The 22,081-nt window shown below is 43.9% G+C and overlaps 1 protein-coding gene across 2 annotated transcripts in view; it reads right to left on the bottom strand.

Annotated features, from left to right (window-relative positions):
* SMOX (spermine oxidase) overlaps positions 1-22,081 on the bottom strand; it is a 57,751-nt gene that overhangs the window by 19,518 nt on the left and 16,152 nt on the right. For both annotated transcript variants that reach the window (XM_072334857.1, XM_072334856.1), the window contains exons 2-5: positions 15,205-15,439; positions 11,311-11,537; positions 5,504-5,677; positions 3,128-3,827 (exon numbers count right to left, since the gene is read on the bottom strand). In XM_072334857.1, coding sequence (XP_072190958.1) covers positions 3,128-3,827; positions 5,504-5,677; positions 11,311-11,537; positions 15,205-15,412 — 1,309 coding nt within the window. In that variant the 5' untranslated portion in view covers positions 15,413-15,439. The remainder of the gene's footprint in view (positions 1-3,127; positions 3,828-5,503; positions 5,678-11,310; positions 11,538-15,204; positions 15,440-22,081) is intronic.

The following is a 22,081-nucleotide window of genomic DNA, read 5'->3' as shown; positions in this document are numbered from 1 at the left end:
CAGAAAACAATCATACAGGTAAAAGGAGTCTCTGCAGTGGGCTGATGACGCTTCTTCTGCAGATACTGCATGTTCCCATATTCCATTGCCAATGTAGAATCAATGTGTAAAATGCCAGTAGAAAGATAGTTAACAGAACCATAAAATACCCTGAGTTGAAAGGGACCCATAGGGATCATCAAGTTCAATTCCTGGCTCCACAAAAGACCAAAGAAACATAAAGTTTCTACTAATGTAGAACCACTACAAGCAGTGAGATGACAGCTTGCTGGATAAGGCCAGGAATTTAAAAGACTGAAATTTGTTAACAAAAGAATTTGTGGAGTTGTCAGCTTGATTAACAATGGCACAAATCCTGTAATATTTGATAGAATAGTCACTCAAACTGGTAAAAGCAATAGCTTTGCATCTCTCTCGTGTTTCCCGTGGATGACTGTGTGCCACATTCACATAGAAGCAAACAGCCATCCTTCCCAGAAGGAAATTATTCTTCACATAGCCACTTCCATCACAGGGGAAACCACAGCACAGCAACACGAAGCACAGAGATACCTCTGCCATCATGGACCTAAGGAGCCCTGGGTACTACAGATGTGTAGAACAGAAGCCAGTCTCTTTCTCTAGTACCACACTGTATGGTGCAGGCTTCTAAGCTCTCCTGAGTTCCCCTAAGGTCTTCCTGTAAGGTTCTCCAGCACACCATGCTGTGTAAGGATGATGCAAGGGTCTCTCATGCACCTCATGTACTGCTGTTTGCAAGACAGAAACTACAAAGACTATCAGACTCTTTCAAGGAATATATTTAATTGGGCTTTCTCAATCAGCTTTTAAATAGATACGTAAACACCTGCCTTTGCCTACAGAAAAGGCAGAGTTCTCAGTGTAAGAACTGAGCACTCATTCACTGTCCAAACAGAGATAAAACGTGTAAAAAAAGAAACCAGTCTTCACTAAAATCAGTTAAGACACTCAAACTTAAGATATCTACCAGCAGAGCATCTAGAATCCCATCAGTGCCAACAGAGATTGGTGGTACTATCCCTATGTATCAGTGTCCGCGGACAGCAAAGGGACATTAGGGTACCCCAGGTATCCACACAGTATGGCACAGCACTGAGAAGAGATCCATTGCCTTTTGGAGAAATAGCTGGAGGCCAGGAAGGAATCCTCAGGGCACCTCCAGCCTCAGCTTGGCAAATCAGAGGGAGCAGGCCTGCAATCATCACCTTCTGGCATCTAATGCTCGGAGCTTAGCCAACAAAGAAAGCAGAGCAAGACCTCTAATTGTCTGAAGGCTTCGCATTTAATCAGATCCACAGGAGCCTGCACCCTTCTGCCAACCTCTTGGGAAGAGCTGTAACTGTCAGTGGTTCTTAGGCTTAAAACAACCCCATATGTTTTTATCAGCAAAGCCAGATAAGCCCCAGAATTAACCCGCAAGTGAAATTTAAGGTTACAAAGGTATATTATCTTCTCTCAGAGAGAAATTCTCAGTATAATATAACACTCTAAAAGAATGGACTGACAATAGGACTTGTCCAACACCCTCTTAAGCCAATGGAAAAGGCTCCACAAGCAACAGAGCAAGGAAGATCTGAACTACCTGCCTCTCTTTCCATCAAGTGCAGGGTCAAGTCTAAGCTTCTGGGGAGCAATGGTAAAATTATGAGCCCAAACAAGTATCCCCCCTAAAAACCAACAGGTGGGTTTTTGGTTTTCTTTTTGGAAAAAAAAAAAAGTGGAACAGGTCATGTTATATAATTGGTGATTCAAGGACAGGTTGGAGACTTTTGCAGTCTTATGCACAAAACATTCACTGCAGGGCAAAGCTCTGTAATATTCCATGTGAATTTCTCCAGGGTTAGATAACCCAGGATTGGAGACTGAGACAGCAATCATTCAGCTGAAGAGTCTGATGGACAGTGACCAGGTGCAGCATCAGCTGGAACAGCAACTGCAGCACATACCAATGACTCAGTGCCAATGTATTTCCATCCCAGGAGAAAGAGAGGAACATCCAGCACAATAACAATAACAGCAAAGGAGGACAACAAAGAAGAGGGAGAGTAAAAGAGTATACTCCCATCTGCCAAATTAAGACAAAGCCAAGGAATCGATTGTCATAGATAAATTCAGATGTTAATGAAAAAGAAAAAGGAGGTTAAGTGAGAAGAGCTGCAGCAAACAAGGTTGTTTATACTCTCAGGGAGACGTCAGCACTAGAACTTGGCATTAAAGCCTCCCGTCGTGCTTCCATAGAGCAGCAGCTGGCCTGCTGAAGTCAAGAGGAATGAAGGCGTGTGTGTACTGCTACTGCAACGTAATGCAGGGATATCCAACACCACTGAAAACAAACAGCTCGGGAAGCAGAAGCTGCCCAGAGCTCAGCACTGACTCGTCCTACTTCTCTGAGGGCTGCAGCAGAAAGAAACACAGGGTCACCATCATCCATCACAGATGTATCGCTGAGAAGAATGAGACAAGGATTCAGTTTTGGTCCCTGCAATAGAGTTTTTGAAAACAAAGTCTAGCCAATGTTTTCTAAAGAGACTACTAAAATGTAAAACCTCTTCTGGCAATGGCCAGCTATGCAGGCAGTCCTCAGCTTCCAGGTCCCCTTCTCTACATCTCTCCATTCTCAGCAGCAAATGGTCTGTAAATGCAGGGGAAAGCTACACTTGTGAAGGCAAATCACTTCAATTAACTGGAGGTCATGGAGAAGAGGTAAGGCTGGAAACTCACTGGGTGTCGACATTTGGGTAGCATGAGGTAACAGATATAAATAGGTTAATCGAGGGATTGTTTCTAGAATAGCACAAAATATATCTAATCTTGGAGGACACTGCTCTTACAAATACTTACAGTTTGTGATTAAACAAAGCAGAGGATGTGGAATCCTCAAGCACCACTTCCTGAGCTGGTTATCAGCCCCTCTGTATAAATAGCTTCCAGGCACACCCGAGCAGGAGGTATGCTGGAAGCACTTATCCAACCCAATCAGAGCAACATAAGATGACAAAGAACTAAAAATTACTCTAGCATACTTCCTCCCTTATGGCTATTCTACACTCAACCCCCCACTCTCCCTCTCTTTTCCACTCACTAGATAAACCAGGGCATGGCTGACCTGTAAATTTCCGTAGCATTTCGGTGCAGGTTTCTGCCACAGTTTCATCATCGCACTTCTCCATGATCAAAGCCTCTTCTCCACAGATCCAGCCACTCAGCACGTGGCCGTACCGCTCTGGTGGGTAGAGTACATCGAAGCTGCAGATCTTCTTGTACCACAGCTCCTCTGGGTAAGTCAAGCTCTCGCTCTCCGCTTCATCTTCCCAAACAAACTGGATGCTGTTGCATTCAGAACTCCAGAAGGGCTCTTCAAACTCAAGGAAAATCTTGTCGGTGGTATTGATGCCCAGTTTCTCAATGGCCATCACCTTCTCCTCGGGCAAGCGGGGATGGAACAGGCTCTCGTGGCGTTTCTTCAAGACTCCCAGGGACACAGTCACAATGACGTGGTCAGCTGGGATGAACTCACAGTCCTCGCACTCCACGAAGACATTGGAGCTCTTGTCCTCTTCAGGGAGGTCACTGTTGTGGTCAGCCACCCTCTCAATCTCTTTGCTGACTGACTGGTTCCAGTGGATGCACTTGACCGGCTTGCGGAGCTGAATGACAGATTCAGGAATGGAGCGGGCTAAAATCTCCACGATTTTAATGAAACCACATGGAATGATGTGATGAGCCCCAGGGATCTCCGTCCATTCCCCAAATTCACTGAGTGAGACTTCATCCATGCTGTGGGAGCTGCTCTCACAACTCTCTACCTAAGGAAAAGCAACACAGAAGCAACATTGCCACAGAGCAACTCACTGCAAGGAGAAAAAGCAGATGTTCAAACTGGGAATCCTGAATCCCCCTCTTAAAGCACATTATAGTCACAAGTAAAAAAGCATTCTGCAAGATCTGATGAAATCTGTCCCTCAACCTTGCTTCTAGTTAGAGAAACCACTTTGTTATGGTCACAAGCTGCACTGGCCTTGGTTGCATTGGCCACAGTTCCATCAGCCACGGTTAAGAGATTATATGTCTCCTTCTGATGACACCGGGTTACAGTTCTGACTGTCTCCTAGCATTAAAAACCCACAGCTCCATCCAGGGGCAGACACTTGCAGTTGGTTCTCTTGATGTGATTATCAATGCTTTATATCCACAGCCTGTAGGTCAGTGTTAGCAGGAGTATTAGGCATAGATGCAGCTTGCATCAATCCCTCAAACAAAGGCAGAAATGTTTGGTCTGCCTCATGATAAGCTTCTAATAAAGATGCATAGGACACAGTGATCTAAGAACCTTCAAATCACGATTATTCCCACACTGTAGTTCTTTAAGCATTTCAGATGAAGGGAACTTTACAGTTCCATGCCTTACCCTTTCACCCCACTTTCCAGGCCTTTCTACACTTTGAAGACTACCCTTGGAAGCCTGGAGTACCCCGATACAGGGCAGGAATCTCCATGCTGGGCTAAGACGTCATGCAAACAAGTCATATAGCTGTTTAGGAAAAGGTTAAAGTTGCACTAGGTAGTTCACAGACTGCTCCTGGAACTGTATCAAGATGGCTGCTGCAACCTGAGCATAGCAGTGTATCCAAGGAAGGATTAATCAGGAGCTGCCACTGGGCCACGTTGCCAGCAAGTCTTGAAGATCTGTCCTCTGAGCCTGCTGTGTTTCTACACCATCCACCACCACTCAGGGTCAGTTCTGCTGGGCTATAGCACAGATCCTGTGCCCTGGGTCATTATGGAGATAACAGTGATGGCTGTTGGGTTATTTCAACCATGAAGGTAAAGTGCAAACCAGTTAACAGGGAGAAAAACAAGCAGCTACCAAGACGACGCTTCAGCTAAAATACTGAAATAGGAATGACTGTTACACTCTACTTGCGGAGTGCTTGATGCAGCACAGTGATCTCATTTAGGCCAAGGCATAAAAAGAACGAGGGAAGCTGTGAGGAAAGATGATTAGGACACTGGTTTATACAATCTGCCTTTGACTTTATTACTTTACCTTTCAAAATGCTTTCCAGGGATTTCTTCGTACCAAAGTTACATTTCTTCTGGTCTCTGAGATATGGGCAGAGGCAGAAGGGGGTAAAAGATACTTGGTGGGATCATGGGGTGCCAAGTGTAAGGCATAAGACAACACATCACTAAAAGAAGATGACAACAGAGTAGCTCCAGGTGTAAGAAAACCTTAAATCAGACTAGAAGATGGCCTAGGAAATCCCATAGAAAGACAGAAAGCCAAGGCAAGAAAAAAAGCAACAAATGCATTGTTTCCTACAGCCCACTGTCTTAGCATATGTCTCAAGGGGAAAGGTTGTCTACATAAACAAAACACAGCAGCAGGAGCCCACAGACAGCAATTCCTCAGTGATGGGACAGGTCTCTGAGGTCCCAGATTGTTTAGTAAAAACAATTAAAGAACAATGTGTACACACACCTTAAGGTACTGCTGGATCATGGCTAGTTTCAACCTCTTGACAGCTTCTGTGTCATCTGGATCAGCTTTGACACGTTTCCGGACTACGTCCCGTGTAAAGACGCCCACACTATTCTGGCTCTCAGCATTGACTGGTTTACCTCGTTGGAAGAACTCCTGAGTCAGGTTATAGACCTGCAAGAGATGGGACAGGAAGATGGACAACGTGATTCGCAGCAGCATCCAAGCCCCATGCAGGATAAGCTTTTTCCTCCATCCAAATAGAGTGTGTTCAGGTTACCTTCCCTTGCCAACCTCCAAGATTTAGTTCATTGCACTCTGCTCCAACACCACCTGTGACTACACCCACAGATGTGCTGGGCAGAAGGAAGGAAACAAGACTCCAAGCAAAGACAAATGGCCTACGATAATCACCCTTACTTGCCAGCAGCAGTCTAGTCACTATGAAGTCATTATTAAGTTAATATTAACCGACTATTAAGTTAGGATTCATTTGAACATGTCTTCTGTCACTTGCAGAAGAGCAGGTGACGTAGTTCATTCAAAGTCCTCTCCCACCTCTGTGTCCCAGGTGCAGCCCCAGACAGACAAACTCTCAGTGAGCTTTTCCCTACCTAAACTGGTTTGACTGTAACTCATCATCTTTTTTTGGAGACACATGAATTAGGCATCCTGAGGGCTTCCGTTCAAAAATAAGTGCTTGGCAGGCAGCTAGTTGTCCATCAGAGGCTCCAAGAGCTTCCCATTGTCTACTGATACAGCTAATTAATCATGTTCCAGCTTCCTTCACCTCAGTGCTCCTCAGAAGCTTCATTTTTCTCTTGGGTTTTAGGAGAGATGTGAATTTCAGGAGGCAAAATGGAAGAAGAATGAAGATGGGAAGGTGCTGAGAGAAAACGCACAGGAATGGTAGGAACAGGAGAGAGCAGGTATGTGAGCAAATGGAGGAAAGAACAGATTAGGACATGTAAAGAATGAGGAGAAAACTTAAGAAGGAAGTATAGTGAAAAAAAAAGAGAAAATACATTGTAAGAATAAGAAAAATGAGTAGAAATGCTGAAGATAAGTGAGACCTGCAGACACTGAGACATGGAGCCTCTTCAAAGAGATTTCCAGGAGAGAAAGGTGGAGACCCTTTACAAAACAGAGGCTTCCAGCAAAAGAAAGGGAATGGTACCTTCTCTATCTCCTAGAGACAGCAATAGAATTTGGCAGTTTCGGCACCCCATTACTCTCAATCCATAGATTTCCTAGGCCCAGACCATCTCCAGCAAGTACGAGCTTCAAGGACCTTGCGTCAACACAATGCAGCTCAGCTTCCATAAGCTGATTGCACGCTATAAGCAGATAACACGTTCACAAGACAAGCAAAGCTGTGTTAAAATCCAGCTACCATTTGGCCAAAAGGATATGTAAGCCATGGGTATGTTTTTATTAACTGTTGTACTCCTCATTGCCCAACAGAGAAAAGAGCAGAAATGCCCAACTCGCTGTGCTGAGAGTCACAGAGTAAAGCTGTTCCTATGGATGTCATCCCATCAATCAGATAATGAATGAGCATGACTGGCACCCAGATTTATTATTATTTTTTCTCAGAATCCTTGTTATATCAGTGCTTTTATCCACTGTCAGGAAAGAAGCATGAGGATAAATGACAGCAAATCCTACATCAAGACATCCCACGTTCGGGTTCAGGCAGAAAAATTAGCCCTAAAAGTACATCTGCAAGAACTATCAGCAGAAGCAAAAGAAGTAGAATATCTCAAGCAACACCTTTTAGGCACGTTTCATCCCTAGTTCTGAGGATTTACATTCAGTCCTGAGGCTATATGGGACTGAAGATCAAATATTAAAATACAAATAGGTGTTAATTGAAAGGGTATAATTCTACAATGGCTCCACTTTTTCTGTCTTCTTTCTGACTGGGGTATACAATAACAAGGGTCTCTGAAAGGAACGTAGGCTCTACCCAAGGATGTCCCCTCTATTACCTGCATGTGTTTACTACGTCAGTGCTCACCCACCACAGGAAGAGGCAGCCTCTTAGGAAGAACAAATCTAAATAAAGAAGCTTCTCAGGGTTGAAGGATGTCAGGAAAGCACATCCCAAGTCACACTCCTTCCTGTCAGTGCCAGCGACGATCCACAGCCTTGCCATTTCCTCACTTGGCTTAAAAACTCAAGTGACTTAATCCCCGATCAGCCCTCAACCTTGATGGAGATAGGCTCATGTTGTTACTAGGCCAGACAGCTGCCAGTGCAAAAGAAAGGCAGGGAGGGAACGCTGACTCTTGCTGGCCCTTTGGCCCAGCTCTCTAAATAACACAACACACTGGAGCTTAATTGGAGATGGCATGAAGCCCAGCATAGGGTGGGGGTGTGAAGGGTGGAAGAGTGTGTAATTCTTTGGCTGCATCCCACCCCCAGTGCACAGGAGAAAGCTGAGAGATAACAAGGCCATTAATTAGCTGATGGTTAGAGAGCGTTCCTCAGAAGCAGGCCTTCAGGGACCATGCCCTTACTGAGAAGTAAAAACAGGCACATTCTCCAAATAGAATGCAAAACACATGGGCAAGCACAGTGAAGCTCACCACCTTCACAAATACCTGGGAACTGGCCATAAATGATTGTTTGCAGAGGAAAATAAGGACTAAATAGTGACAGAAGTGACCCATCTTAACTCTAAGAGACGGTCTTAAAACAATAGTGGTTCTCAGCTAAGACAGATTCTCATAGGGAACTTTCTGCTATAGAAGATGGCTCAGCTTCCTTGTAACCAGATAGAGGCTTCTGTGAGGCATCCTTTCAGCTGTTAGAAATCCAGGCTACCGCAAACAAAAAGAAGCAAAACTCACATAGAAGCAGAAGCCAGCCAAAAAAGATTGGATAAGTGCCTGGAAAAAGCCTCAGGACTCTCCAGATGTATTAGTGAGGCTAAGCTGGTGATACTGGGATGCACTGCCATTCACACTAGGGGAATTCAATATGCAGAGGCAGATCTCACCTTGTTGGCTGCAGTTTCAGTGACCCCACATCCCCCCAAGTGAAACAGTTGAGGGAGATCCTCTGTGCTTTGCACTCACTTGAATTTGGTCTCCAAATGACAAAATAACTGAGACTAGAGAAATACACATCGAGAAGCAGAGGTGAAGGCACACACAGAGCCCAAGCACATGGCCACAGCAAAAGGAGAGCCGTCAGAGAGCATGGGAAGGGAGCCAGCTGTGTAGGGGAAGGCAAAGCATCTGAAGCTGTGACAAATTTAGCCCCTGTCCATTCAGGACTACATTTTCCACTGTTAATGCCAGTGCTCCATTCCTGATTAGGCTTTGCATCTTTGTTGTTTTTTTTTTCTTCTCCTTTTTGAGTCAGGACAGCTTGTGTCAGTCACAGCCTTTGCTTTATGAGTCTTTTCTACGGGGAGAGATGCAGCCTGAGAGACTACACATGATGTTGAACCAAGGCTCCAAGAAGGGTTTGGGAGCTCCTATGAGGCAAAGCAGGAGCCTGACCTCAGGGTTTGGTGATCTGTAAAATGGTTGTTTGTGTTGGACAACTTTGCAGTATTCCAACACCTAAAATCCTACCTTCTAAAAGTGCAGAGTGACAAAAGCAAGGGGGTGGTAGGAAGGAGGAGAGGAAAAAAATAGAAAAGCACCAGGCTGACTCAGCACATGTAAACAGAAACATTCCCTGCGTTTATGTCAGAGGAAAAGGTTCCCAAAGCCGCCTGCATACCGCACATGTTCCTATCTTCCCCCTCACTGAGGCACTTGTATATACATACAGCCTTTTTAAGTGGGGATTTTCAGGAGGTCACAGAAACCACTCTTCCTGCTCAATGCAGGGAAGAACTTGGTCTGCTGTATTAACTCACTGCAGACCGTCCAATCCGACACCCTGGAAGAAGAAGCTAAATAAAACCATGGGCTACCTTGCAAGACATTCAAGCACTCTTTGAGGGACTGAAGAGAAAGCAACAGCAGCCAGAGGCTGCCTGATGCTCCCTCCTTGATTAAGCTGTCCCTTGTAAATTCTTTATTGCAGAGCGTAGCTGTAGACATTTTTACAATTCATAAACGTGAAATCATTCTCTGTTTCCTAGCAATAAAGATATCCTGTGGCAACGATAAGGTAATTACACATTGCGTACAGAAGATTAACTTTAAATGTGTTGTTCTCTCTTGTCACTGGCTGCCTCCTTCTTCTTGCTTTATAAGGAAGGGCAGATTTACCAAATTAATCATTTTTAAAGCACTGACACCTTGTTACAGCCTTTATCTTACTGACTGTATCTCAAAAAGCCAAGTAGCTCTCATCTTTGTACTCTCCTTTCAGAGTCAGCACCTGACACCCTCCCTTTGCTGGAGGCTTTCTTAATCATCTCTGAGATAGGACGATCCCTGAGCAGTGCAAGGAGTTGGTGGAGTTCCATTAACATAAGTAATGCTGCTTACTGAGGTATTTTCACCTATTTCCTCCTCCTCTTCAATTCCAATATGCTGTTAATCCTGTTCCATGTGTTTTACCCATCTTTCATTCTGGCTGGCTGTGGTTCTGTTTTGACCCAGTAGGCTGAGAAAGCAGTTCAGTCGAATTACCCCCACCTACATTTGTCCAGAATCATTTCCTTTCCATGCTGAATTACTAAATAATTCCATACTGGATTCCTAAGGTTGCTAAATCCCTCCCATAATGAGCTTTCTTTGAAATTCCTATGACTTTTCTCTAAAAGTGAAATAATTCTGTGCCGTCTCATCACAGATTGCAGAGCCCCAGGATATATTATTAAAAGTCTTTCCAAGTAAAAAATCCACAGCCTTCCTCCACATTCAGCTCTTAATAATTCTTTACAGGCTACAGTGATTTTTCTCTTGGAGTCTTTCTAAATGTTCATGGACAGATTGCTAAACAGAAACTATCCAAGGGTAATCACACTCTACTGTGCATTTATCCACGCATCAAATACTACGAAGCTCATCATCAGATGAAAATCTGAAGGTTGCGGGCATGCCAACAGACTGATGAAAGTAATAATGCTTGGCTATGATTAGGATCACAACAGCATTGCCCACTTATATCAACATAAGGTTGGTGCTTCTTTACTAATAATTTAACACCGGCTTACAGCTTCTTCAGCAGAGCTTAATCTTTCCACTAAACATATATTTTTATCTTGCAGTCTTCCTTTTAATATTTTTGGGTTCTGTATGTGTAGCTGTGTGGAGTTTTTTCCTGTCTGGCTCTTCTACCACGTCCTGAGGCCCTCTTCTGTTCAGTGTATATGAGGAGATCAGTAAACACTGAGCAAAAACAGGTTAGAAAGACTTTAAAACAAACCCAGTGATGGCCTGAATCTACAATAAAAGATGTCCTTTTCCTTCTGATGCAGGAAGACTTGCGATTCCTACGACACTGAGTTGACTTTGGCACGCCACACTGTACACTACGGTATTTATAACATCAATAAAATGTCACGGGGCTACAATGTTTAGCTGGTTGTTGCTAAGCTTTTGCATTCTGCTTTGTATAGTAATTTGATCCCTCCTTTACCCTTTTAATTAAGTAGCAACTTTCTACAGCAAACGATTGGGTCTCCCCAGCAATCACTGGAAGTGATTAAATTGATGACGTGGAAAAATCGTTCATCCTAACAACAGTAATCCCACATTAGAGACAAATGGGTGTTACTTAAGCAGATGAACAAAAACTCAGGCTTGACTTTTTGAGATGAAATTCAAGACATTACTAGCAGAAATAACAGAGGCTTCCAGTGTATCATGCAAAACTACGAGCTGAATACCAACCTCGTTGTATAAATCACTGAATTCTTCAACCACATCTTTGGGGATCCTTTGCCCATTGTTGGTAAGATGATAAGCCACCCCATTCTTGGAGTAAAGACTGATCCGGCCAACGCTTCTCTCACCATCAGTAGTCTCTTCAAGTAAACCATTGTCTTCTGCTAGATGATAGACTGGGTTTCCATGTGAACCATGAATCCACGTAGCTCCCAGTTCAAAAGTGGCGTGCCCTGCCAAAAAGGATCCAGGAATTATTAAGGTTGGAAAAGATCTCTAAGATCATCAAGTCCAACCATCAACTCTTCACTGCCATGCCCAAATAGGAGAGAAAGAGCACATATAGATTACCTAAAGACTTCAAATATCTGCTATACTGTAAAGGAGGGGATGGAAGCCCAAACACAGGAACAAAAGCACTGACAGCAGAGAGCAGGAGGAAAAACTAGGAATGCCCTAGGACTGCAACACTGATCTACAAACCAAACCCTTTCCCATAATTAAAAATGAATGTTATTTACAAATATGGTTTGTGTTACAGTTAGTTAATGGTCCAGATGAGGGAACGGATCCTATTTTAGTACTGATGTCCTTGAAAATTTCCATCAGGTTCTTTAGAAGCTGCAGATTAAGCATCAAACACATTTTGCTTCCAGCAAAACAGAAAGAGTTTGGTCAGCCCCACTCTCCTCCTTTTCTTACGACTAACAGAGTTTGAACCAGCACTGGGCTAATGGCACAGGACAATGTTCAGCAGCTGAAGGAGGTGCTGAAAATAAGCTGAAGTCATGTCTCTTACCCACATTTTTACAGATTCTCAGAAGTCCTGCAGCAAAGTTTAACAGAGCAGCATCACAGATAACAGCACACTGTGCAGCTCGCTCTGCAGAGGTGCACAAATGCCTCATTAAGTGGGATGCTAATAGGATCCGGCTTGATGAAGGAAGGATCACGCAGTCAGCAGTCATCAGATACTGTTTAAGATGTAAATTGATGCTCAGCTAGAAAGCCACTGCAGCACCATACTCACGCAGTCAAGTTCAATAGGTGAAAGCTCCAAGAAACGTGGCTGAGACACTGCCTCAAAGAGAAACCCCATATACCCCATTTTGCTAAGCAGACAACAGCCTTGTCACTGAACAGCACAACTGTCCTTCAAAACACACATCACAGACATGAGCGCAACATGTTCCTTATGTGAATCCTTATGCATGTCTTACGTGTTCCTATCCCAAAGCATGGGGATCAGAGCATCCAGGCACAAAGATGAATACTGAAGGCACTGCAAATGCAGTCCCTGCACACCCAGCCTGGCGGAAATGACTGCTGTATGTTGGCAGTCAAAGGTACAAAGCTCATAAATATTGCATGTGGCAGTCACCTCATTATGGCAATCCTCCTGCGAGTCATCACATGCCAGATCAGTAGCAGGCATAGTGCCTGCTGTGTTATGTCAGGAGTTTGCTCTCTGCAGCATGAACAATCTTCCTGCACAAAGCTCTTATTTATGGGGCACCTGAGCTTTGAAAGAAGAATATATTGGTGCTCAGTTGCATGAATGATGCGTCGCTATTTTCAGTAGTTGCGTGGAATGGCATCAAATACCAACGCATTGAAAACAGTCATTCTTGCCTGTGGGTCTGAGAAACTCACTATCATCTCCATCATGGATAAGCTAGTCGTTACCTAATGTAAGTTACATGACCAATTATTTAACAGTGTAAAATTAAAGGACATATTTTTTAAGCAAAGAAAGTTAATCTATGAAAGGTTTTTTTGTTTCAATCTTAATCTACTTAGAACAAATCCGTCGATACAACAAAAATACAGTCTACTTCCTACTCTGCAAATGTGATTACTGAGATACAAGCAGCAGTCAAAACAGGCCCATGCACAACAATACAGCAGAGCATCAGTTTTCCAAAGGAATGCACAGATTGCATATCAAGCCTACTGACTACGCACAGGAACTCTCCCATTTCCCTTTGAAGCCCTGACTATTCCTTGAGTATCCTGTCATGAAGTATCTGCAGTGGGGACAGATGTCATGGCTCATGTACAAGAAACACGCAATCCAGAAACAGAAACCCTCTGCCTCACCTGTCCTCCAGGGTTCACCTGTTCTGCTGAAGATTTAAAGCAGATCTTCAGTCAAGGACTGGCTAGGGAGCTGTAACGTTTAAATGCCATTTAGACAAGCAGATCTAAGTGGTCACATGTTGAAGATCCAGAATAACTACTTTTGTAACCAGTTTTGGAAGGTTTAGCCAGTTTGGAAAAATGAGCAGGTCTTGGCACACCCCTGGTGCAATCTTTCTCTTTGGAGCAGTGTGGAATGGAAGAAAAATAGGGCTCAAGATTAAACTGATCTTTTGCCTTGCATCAGTAAATAGGGAGGCTGTGGGCATTGCTGCTTCTGAAGACTTCACCACCCAACATAGCTCCAAAATCATTTAGCCGGAGGGAGTGTGAATCTGCAAAGCATGCAAGGGGCCAGAAAGTGCTCCTACAATGGGAGAGAACTGCAGTAAATACAGTCAATCCCTAGACAGTATAATCTGGACAACTTAAAAAGATCACCCAAGTTGGAAGTGAGCTTTAAAGGTTCAGTGCCTCTCTCCTGCAATGAAAAGGGACACCCACAGCTGCATAAGGTGCTCAAAGCCCCATCCTGCCTGACCTTGAGCATCTCCAGCAATGCCTCACGTTAGTTAAAGTGATAACCAAGAGGAAGTAGGTTCCCAAGCAAAGGTAAAGAGATGATGAGTAACTGGTGAAGGTGTCCAAAGAGAGAACTGCTCTCTGTACTAATAGCATAGACTTATTTCACAGGTGCACTGATGAAATTATATATTGCTCCCTGCAGATTTCAGATCTTTGACACTTCCCTCCTCTTGCAGACACGATCCAGGATATTTTTAATACAGTGTATTGTGTGTAGAGGACACACTTCCCATTCTAAGCTCTATGCCAAGTCTCAGCAGAACGTAAAGTGCCCTATTCAAACCCTGGAAATCAGATTTGTCCAACTGCCTTTTCATTTGTTTCCCTTCTAAAAGTTCATAGGACATCGCTGTTTATTTATTGTGGTGAGTTTATAGAGTAAAATATAGAAAGTGATGTTAGATTTAAAAAAAAAAATAAAAATAGGCCAGAAAGAGACTGTATCTAATAAATATACAGTGATATCAGAAACAGAATGAGTTAATTGAAATTAGGACGGCAGTTCAGAAGAAGCAAAGAGTCTTTTGCCTCTTATGTTGAAGAGACAGGCAAGGCCCTCCTAGATACCAAGGGAAAGTTTCACTGACTACTAAGCAGCAAAGGGCTACACTTATCAAATCATATCATAGAATAGAATAGAATAGTCTGAGTTGAAAGGGACCTCAAAGATCATCCAGTTTCAACCTCCCTGCCGTGGGCAGGGTGGTCAACCACCAGACCAGCTTGTTCCCCTTGTTCCAGAACTTTGCATTTAGAGATTTTACAAGCCCTTTCAACTGACTTGAGAAAGGAAGCCACAGAGGTAGGAAAGTAGGCAACAAATATGAAAGGATACACTGAAGAGGTTTTTTCCAGCAGCCTGATTCACAGGCTGTCCTTGACAGTTATTTAATCACAGAACACTTCTCATAGAGCTCCTTTTATAAGAGAGTTATCATCAGTAAGACCTCCACTGTACAGAAACATGACCCATTTTGGAGCAGCCCTCCCTTGCAAGACATGGATAGCACATTCATACCAACTCATTCACTCTGAAAGGAGCTCAAGATGCACATGCCAAGAAAACTTCTGCAAGTGTTATTAACTTAATAATACAAAAACCTGCCAACATTAAAAAAGCAAGTAAAAACCGAGAGCCCACTGGATGACTTATTCCCCTCGAAACACTGCTCTTACCAAGTTTCACACTTTGGACGCGGCCTCCAATTCGGTCAGTCGCCTCAAGGATAGTTACATCCGTGAAACCACTTTCCAAGAGTGCTTTTGCTGCGGACAGGCCTGCAAGCCCAGCACCAATAACTACTATTCGAGGCTGTCGTTTTCTCCGTAGGCCACTACTAAGAGGATCATCCGTGCTGTCTCCAGATATTTCACAACTTTGCATGCCGTCCAAGCTCTCTTTCTAAGGAACCTATGGAAAAAGCAGACAAGTGTGTTGAGGGAACTCGGCTCAAAGGTATCCTCATCAAAATCCCGAAGAACTCTGCAACAAAAAATGTCCAGCAGGAAAGACGGTAAACTTGGGATGTATAAGAAGGATAACTGAGGTCAAATTGGGTTGCAACAGCCTTTTGGCCTGGAGCAGGCTACTGGAAACTGGAGAAATCCCCACCCTCTTGTGCCATGCAGACTATTTCCAGTGAAACCAAAGGATTTTCAAACTCCCGTCTCTTAATATAACCTCCAGAAGTGGCAATTTTGTGGTAAAGACTTTAAAAGAATGAATGAGAGAATCACATACCCAATGCTGACATGCTCCACAGCACACTAATGAAGCTTCACTTTGCCTCTGTGGCAACCACAAAGCACCAGCTTCAGATCACATAACGATGGGATACGGTAGAAAGGATTTAGCTCAAAGCACAGAGCTCAGATACCAAAACCAATCATTACAGAAGCGGTACAGATGAACAAAATGGTTCAACTGATGAAAGCCGACGAGAGCAGTTCAGAAATTCGCAGCCATGTGATGCAGCCCCTGGAGCCAACATTGTCCTGATACATGAGGAATTGCTTTATTCTTTGATGAGGAGAGGTTCAAACCCACAGTAGACCTGACTAGAACAGCTTTACCTCTAACTACCCAACATATCCAAGTGCTTCTCTAAGCAGTATCCCGTGTTTCGCTCTGCAGACTAGAGGCCATCTTTTTAACTGTGTATGCCATCACTTCTCGAATCCCATTACCCTATTATAGTACGCAGCCTTAGCTTTATAGTTAAGGGTAGACCTTAATTGGGGATAACCAACATTTACTGGAACCCAAAAAGTTACTACTGCTGCTTACCTGCTGCCAAGCTGCCAAGCTTCTGGATACTCCTTTCCAATTCTCAAACATCTGGCCAGCATCAAAGACTCCTGTTTCTCCCTTGCATCACCAGAAGAAGTTTCAAAGCTCTGTGCTTGAGAAACTGCTCAACTATTGCTGTATATGACCCTGTGTGCTAATTAAATACAAAGCAACAGTGATTTCATTTGGAGAATCCCTTTTACTCTGGGATCTTAAAGTATTTATGCGTGTTGGCCAAACATCTCCTGCTCTCTGTAACAGAAGCGACACCAGACTGCAGTCCGTAGAGATTTAAGCAGTGGAGTGAAAAATAAAGTTGTCCTCCAGGTACTCTCGACAACCATTTTGAAAATGCGTAGCTTCAGGTCAAACAGCTTCCATTCAATTCACTCTATGTGGGCTTACCTGCAAGGGACAGTAGCACAGTGCCTACAACAAACTGCCTGTGCAGTATGCTCCAACTGCCACTGGACAACGGAACAGGTGACACGGAGCCACACCAAAAACTGCTACTGCTGTTAACAGCAGTCACCTCCTGATGTCTTGCAAGATCTTGTCTTGCAGATATTTGCCACAGGGAGCCAGCTACTGGTGTTTGAAGAGTTATTTCCAAGCTAAAGTCAAACATGTCGAGCAATCGGTGCTTTCTAGTCCTGCAGTTATTTGGCAGGTGGGAAAGCAGTGAGCTGCCAAGACGAGGTGAACAAGCAGTACTCAAAAGCACTGCAATACTTTGAGTAGCAAGAACGTTTTCCCCCTGGTTCTGCAATCAACAGAAACGCTCTGGAGCAGGAAGAGAGGAGCGGGACGCAAAGTTCCCTCCCTACAGCAAGCGATGAGATGGGTCAAGATCTCAGCTGCAGATAACTGCCATCAACCCTCATCTTCCCTGGAGGTTGAATGAAGCCACTACATTTCATGGGACCTTGTACCAAGGCTTCTCAAGGAGCAAACAGCCAGTGGATGATCAGGCAGTACTCCCCTACTTCCCAAGCCAAGTGTGCCAACTTATTGACTTTTCACCTAACAAGGTAAGAAGTGAGATTTCTTTGGGTTCTTTTAAGATCTTTAAAATTGGCCACAAACTCTGGGACCTCCCTACTCCAAGCCTCAGGGAAGTCCATCACTGGAGTATGAAGGGCAAAGAAAAGGGTTCCTAAGAATGGCCACAGAAAGTCATATTGAAGAGTATGATTGGTACAAATAGGAACAATGTTCTCCTAGTTTAAGGCCAGCAAACTTCCAACAGTAAGTCCAGTAGGGACGTCATAAAGTAGAGCAAACAACAACACCTCTGATTGTAACTACCCTTGGGGACTTCTTCCCCTTGCATCTAACTGCTCCTTTTTGAACACCTCTCTACTCCTGGCCTTCACGTAAGCTCTGTGGTGAGAAGCTCCATGCTCTGATAACCTAGCCCTTAATAGAAAAGCCTTCCAGACTTATTACAACCCATAGACGTTTTACAACACTCTCCACTTCTCAACCAGCCTCCAGACAACACATCAGTGCAAGTATTTCAGTTGCCACAGTAAAGAAACACCTTTTCTGCCATCTACACCCCATACGAACAGCTGTAAATCAGCTTTTTTAAGCACAGCTTTCCTAATCCTGGCTTTGGCAAGCTCATGTGAATTCTTCACATGAAAGCTTCAAGGAAATGTTTTTCCCTTCTGTTTCAGAATTTTAATACTGGATTAGGTGAGCTGTCTAGACAGATGAGAAAATAACAGGTTGTTTTGTGTGTTCAGAATCCTGATTTAGAAACCACCCTTAATTAGCCAGCAACCTTCACTGTATGATCAGCAGGGGAAGGCAATTAAGATTTATCAAGAGCCTGGGCTTCCCAATCAAATGCATGCTTCATTGTGAAATGAACAGACCATAAGACACCTATGAATCCTCACTGCACTTTATTTCACTATTATTTATACAATGGGAGGCTCATAATTAAGATAAGCACATAAAATGCCTTATTTTTTTAATGTGCGATGCCCTACCGTTATGATCTGCCAAGCCACCAGCCAGGGTTACATCCAATTACTATATATACATATATATATATATATACACATCATCTTCATCGTGTCTTAAAAATGCATCCTCGATCCTCTTACCTCTCACTTATCTGAAAGCCTCACTCATGGTATTTTACTCATTTCATCACCCAGCCCTGCTCTCTTTTCTCAGTGTCCATCACCACACGGCCCACACCTCTCTAAGTGCCACTACCCTTCATTTGCCCCTTCTCACTACTGTCCAGTTACCCCATTCCAAAAATATATCTTTAATAAAATCCATGAAAACATTCAAAAGAAAAAAACTGCCCCCAACTGCTGCTCCCCAGCAGGCAAATCTTTGCAACAATTTACTTTCTCCAATGGCCATCGATGGATGACCAACTTGGAATCCTAGGTTTCCATTCCTAGTATCGCACCCCGGATGCTGGTATTATCTTCCCTTAAACCATCAGCAAAGCCACCAAAGTTCAGAGGTGTGTCCACATAAAGATTTTCTTCTAATTCTGCCAGCAAAACCTTGCAGCTCACAAGGAAGAAGCCAGGGAAACACAGCTGTTCACAGCTGCCATCCTTATGACAACAATACCCTCTATTCTTCTAGGACCCTTAAGGAAAAGGTCAACGAGGTTCAGACAATATAAAACACAAGAATAAAATAAACAAAAACATTTCTCAAGGAAATCTCCTATTCTTAGCTCACCCGTATACTACCCTCATGGTAGCACTGCCGTAGCTGTGATGACACATGGCAATGCACTCAAAACAAAGCTTGCATGCTTATAAGTATTTCTATGAGGTTTTGTTTTCTTGGGTTTGTGCGTGTTTTTTTTTCCAACCTAGATCAGATAGTTTTTTAAAAAAAAGACCTTCCTCTTCCTTCAGGTTTTGCTTCATACCACACAAAAAGTTGTATGCAAGCAGGGGGCATCCAGCATGCCATAAAGAACAATACTGGTCACTTGAGATGGGATTCCTCTCCTTATGTTACATTTTGGGTGTCAGCTCTGCTATCTGTCCATCAATGGAGGCAACCACATGGTAATCAAGCCTGCTAATCTTCATAGGATCTCAGAATCATTAAGGTTGGAAAAGACCTCTAAGATCATCAAGTCCAACCCCAACCCATCCCACCTTGCCCACTAACCACGTCTCCAAGTGCCACATCTCCAAGGTTCTTGAACACCTCCCAGGTTGGTATCACCTCCCTAGGCAGTCTGTGCCAGCGCCTTGGTTCCCACTGAGTCTTTCTTTGCTAGGAATTAAGCATCACCCTTAATCAGCAACCTAAACAACAGCATTCACTGTGTTGGAGAGGAACTTAGATAAAAAAGAACAAGATCTCATTTCATAGGAAAAACTAAATGGAAGCAGACAAATCCACCCTTGCTTTTATTATTATTTGAATTGCAACTATTCAGAATACAGTCAACACATGATGGGGGCAACTATGTATGTGTCTGTAATGCAGGTTCATTGCCCACAGTCTGAAGAGTGTTTACAAACAATGAATACTTGAAACCAACCATCTAATTTAATCCAGGCAGAGAGAAAAAGAAGATTGAGCAACCAAAGCAGAAGCCAGACCAACTCAGAAACAGAACCAAAGAGGCTATTTTTAATAGTGACAGTAATCAGCTGTTGAAGCACTTTTCACTATAGCCAGTGGAGATATTGCTTGAAGCTTTCAAATCAGAACTGAACCTCTCATGGGCTCCAGAAGCACCTGGATACAGAGTATGGTGCAGCAAGTTAGCATGGTGCCATAGGGACAGTGCATATATGGGAGGTTTCTAGTGGTGCCTAAGAAATAGGAAATAAAAAATAATCATTTATATATATATATATATATTCAGTTTGAAAAGCCATTTTTGTTTGTTTGTTTGTTTTGTTTTTTCCTTTTTTTCCTCCCTAATAGCTGTAACGATCTCCATTATTTCATCAAATGCATACAAAAGAACGGCAGTGCTGCTGGCTCTGGCTCTCCTCCGCTCCTGGCACAACAAACACCCGTGTTGTAACTTCTCCCCCTTTTCCCCTTTCATCAGCCTTCTGAGAAGCCTGTTGTTTCAGGATGTACTTTCCAAGCTCTCCAGGGCTGTAAATATGTCAAACTGGACAATCCTTCTCTTTTTACCTTCCCCTCACTCCTCTCTTTCCTAACCCAGACAGCTCCCTGCCAAAGTCACTCACAGCCCTTTTCAGAGTCATTTACACCATCAGAAGTAAAGCACGAAAGCAGAAGGCAGGAGAATTATTAATTGAACTTAAGCACAAGGCATCGGTCTGATGCATGAATGAGTGGAACAGGCAGCTGTTAAATCCGCCTTTGTTCCACAGTTGTGCAAACACCAACCCGGTAAGATTGCAACAGGTTTATTGCAGCGGAAGCAGGCACACCTTGTTTGCTCTGCTACCTGGAGAGTTGCAGGAGCAGAATAGTCCTCAGCTATCCACAGACATAGCAGAGCCCTTCCTGAACTTGTAAACCTGTGACACCAACAGCTCATGCACCACTGTGAGATCAAGGTTAATTCATGTTGGCTGCACATGCTGGAAACTCACCTCCTGCTGAGTGCTGTTTCATCACCATTCTCGTGCTCAGGCTTTATCCAAGGCAACATTTCGGTCTGAACAAGCTTGCCAGCTGGATAAAGGCAGCAAGAACAAGTCACTCAGCCCCAAAGCAGTCCTGCTGGCTTCTCCTGCAGTCAGCAGGGCTTGCTAGAGGAGACCCATTTTAACAGCTCACCAAAAGCGGTGGTCAGAGGCAGCCTTCTGCACCAAGCACAACACCAGTATTGAAAGAAAAGTCTTCCAGGACTTGAAACACAGATACTTGTGGTTTTTTGACCCCCCATCAGTGCAACTTCAGCCCCTTGCTCCTCAGCACCTCTTCATGTGCTGCTCATCTTCCCCACAAGGCACAAGGAAGCCAGGCAGTCTTTCACAAAGACAAGGCAGCGTTTCTGCTACCTGTGCCCTGCCTTATGTTTCTAAGGCTGGAATTTATAGGGGTAGCTGTGAGAGAAGAGCAAGTTTGAACCTCAGTTCACTGATAGACATAGAATCTTCTGAGTTGGAAGGGACCCTTAATGGTCACTGTGTCCAACTATCCTGCAATAAATAGGGACATCTACACCTCCCAACCCTACAAGAGCATGCTGAGAGAGCTGGGGCTGTTCAGCTTGGAGAAGAGAAGGCTCTGGGGACACATGAGAGCAGCCTTTCAATATCTTGAGGCCATATGAAGGAAGGGGACAGACCCTTTTGCAGTGTCTTTTGTGATAGGATAAGGGGAAACGGTCTTTAAACATTATCCTCAGTTTCCTGAAGTTTGGCCAGGTGAAAGCTCAAGCCATCAAATGCGTCTCGAGGCACTGAAAATGCTGCCCTTAACAACAGCATCAACAAGCCCCACTTACAGACTACTGACCCACCCCAGTGACACACAGGGCGCAGCTGGATCAGACATCAAGGAAGGAAGCACAGTAATAACAGACCATGTGTACCCTTAGACAGCAACATGAACAGGATGCTTCCCATTTTATCTGTACGCCAAACCCTCAGCCTTCTGCCCCATCAGTTTCTGGAAAGCAGCAGAGACATTCAGGCTGACTTGGCATTGTTTTTCCTCCTGAAATACCCCCCAAAGAGACAGAAGGAAATCACAGCATTAACTTTTGCCTATCCAGACTTAGGTCTCCTCTAATCTAAGATGACCTTACCTGGGCTGCCGAGATCT

Source organism: Excalfactoria chinensis, chromosome 4 (genome assembly GCF_039878825.1).
Source record: "Excalfactoria chinensis isolate bCotChi1 chromosome 4, bCotChi1.hap2, whole genome shotgun sequence".
NCBI classification, from domain to species: domain Eukaryota; kingdom Metazoa; phylum Chordata; class Aves; order Galliformes; family Phasianidae; genus Excalfactoria; species Excalfactoria chinensis.
This window is presented reverse-complemented; position numbering and strand designations above follow the sequence as displayed.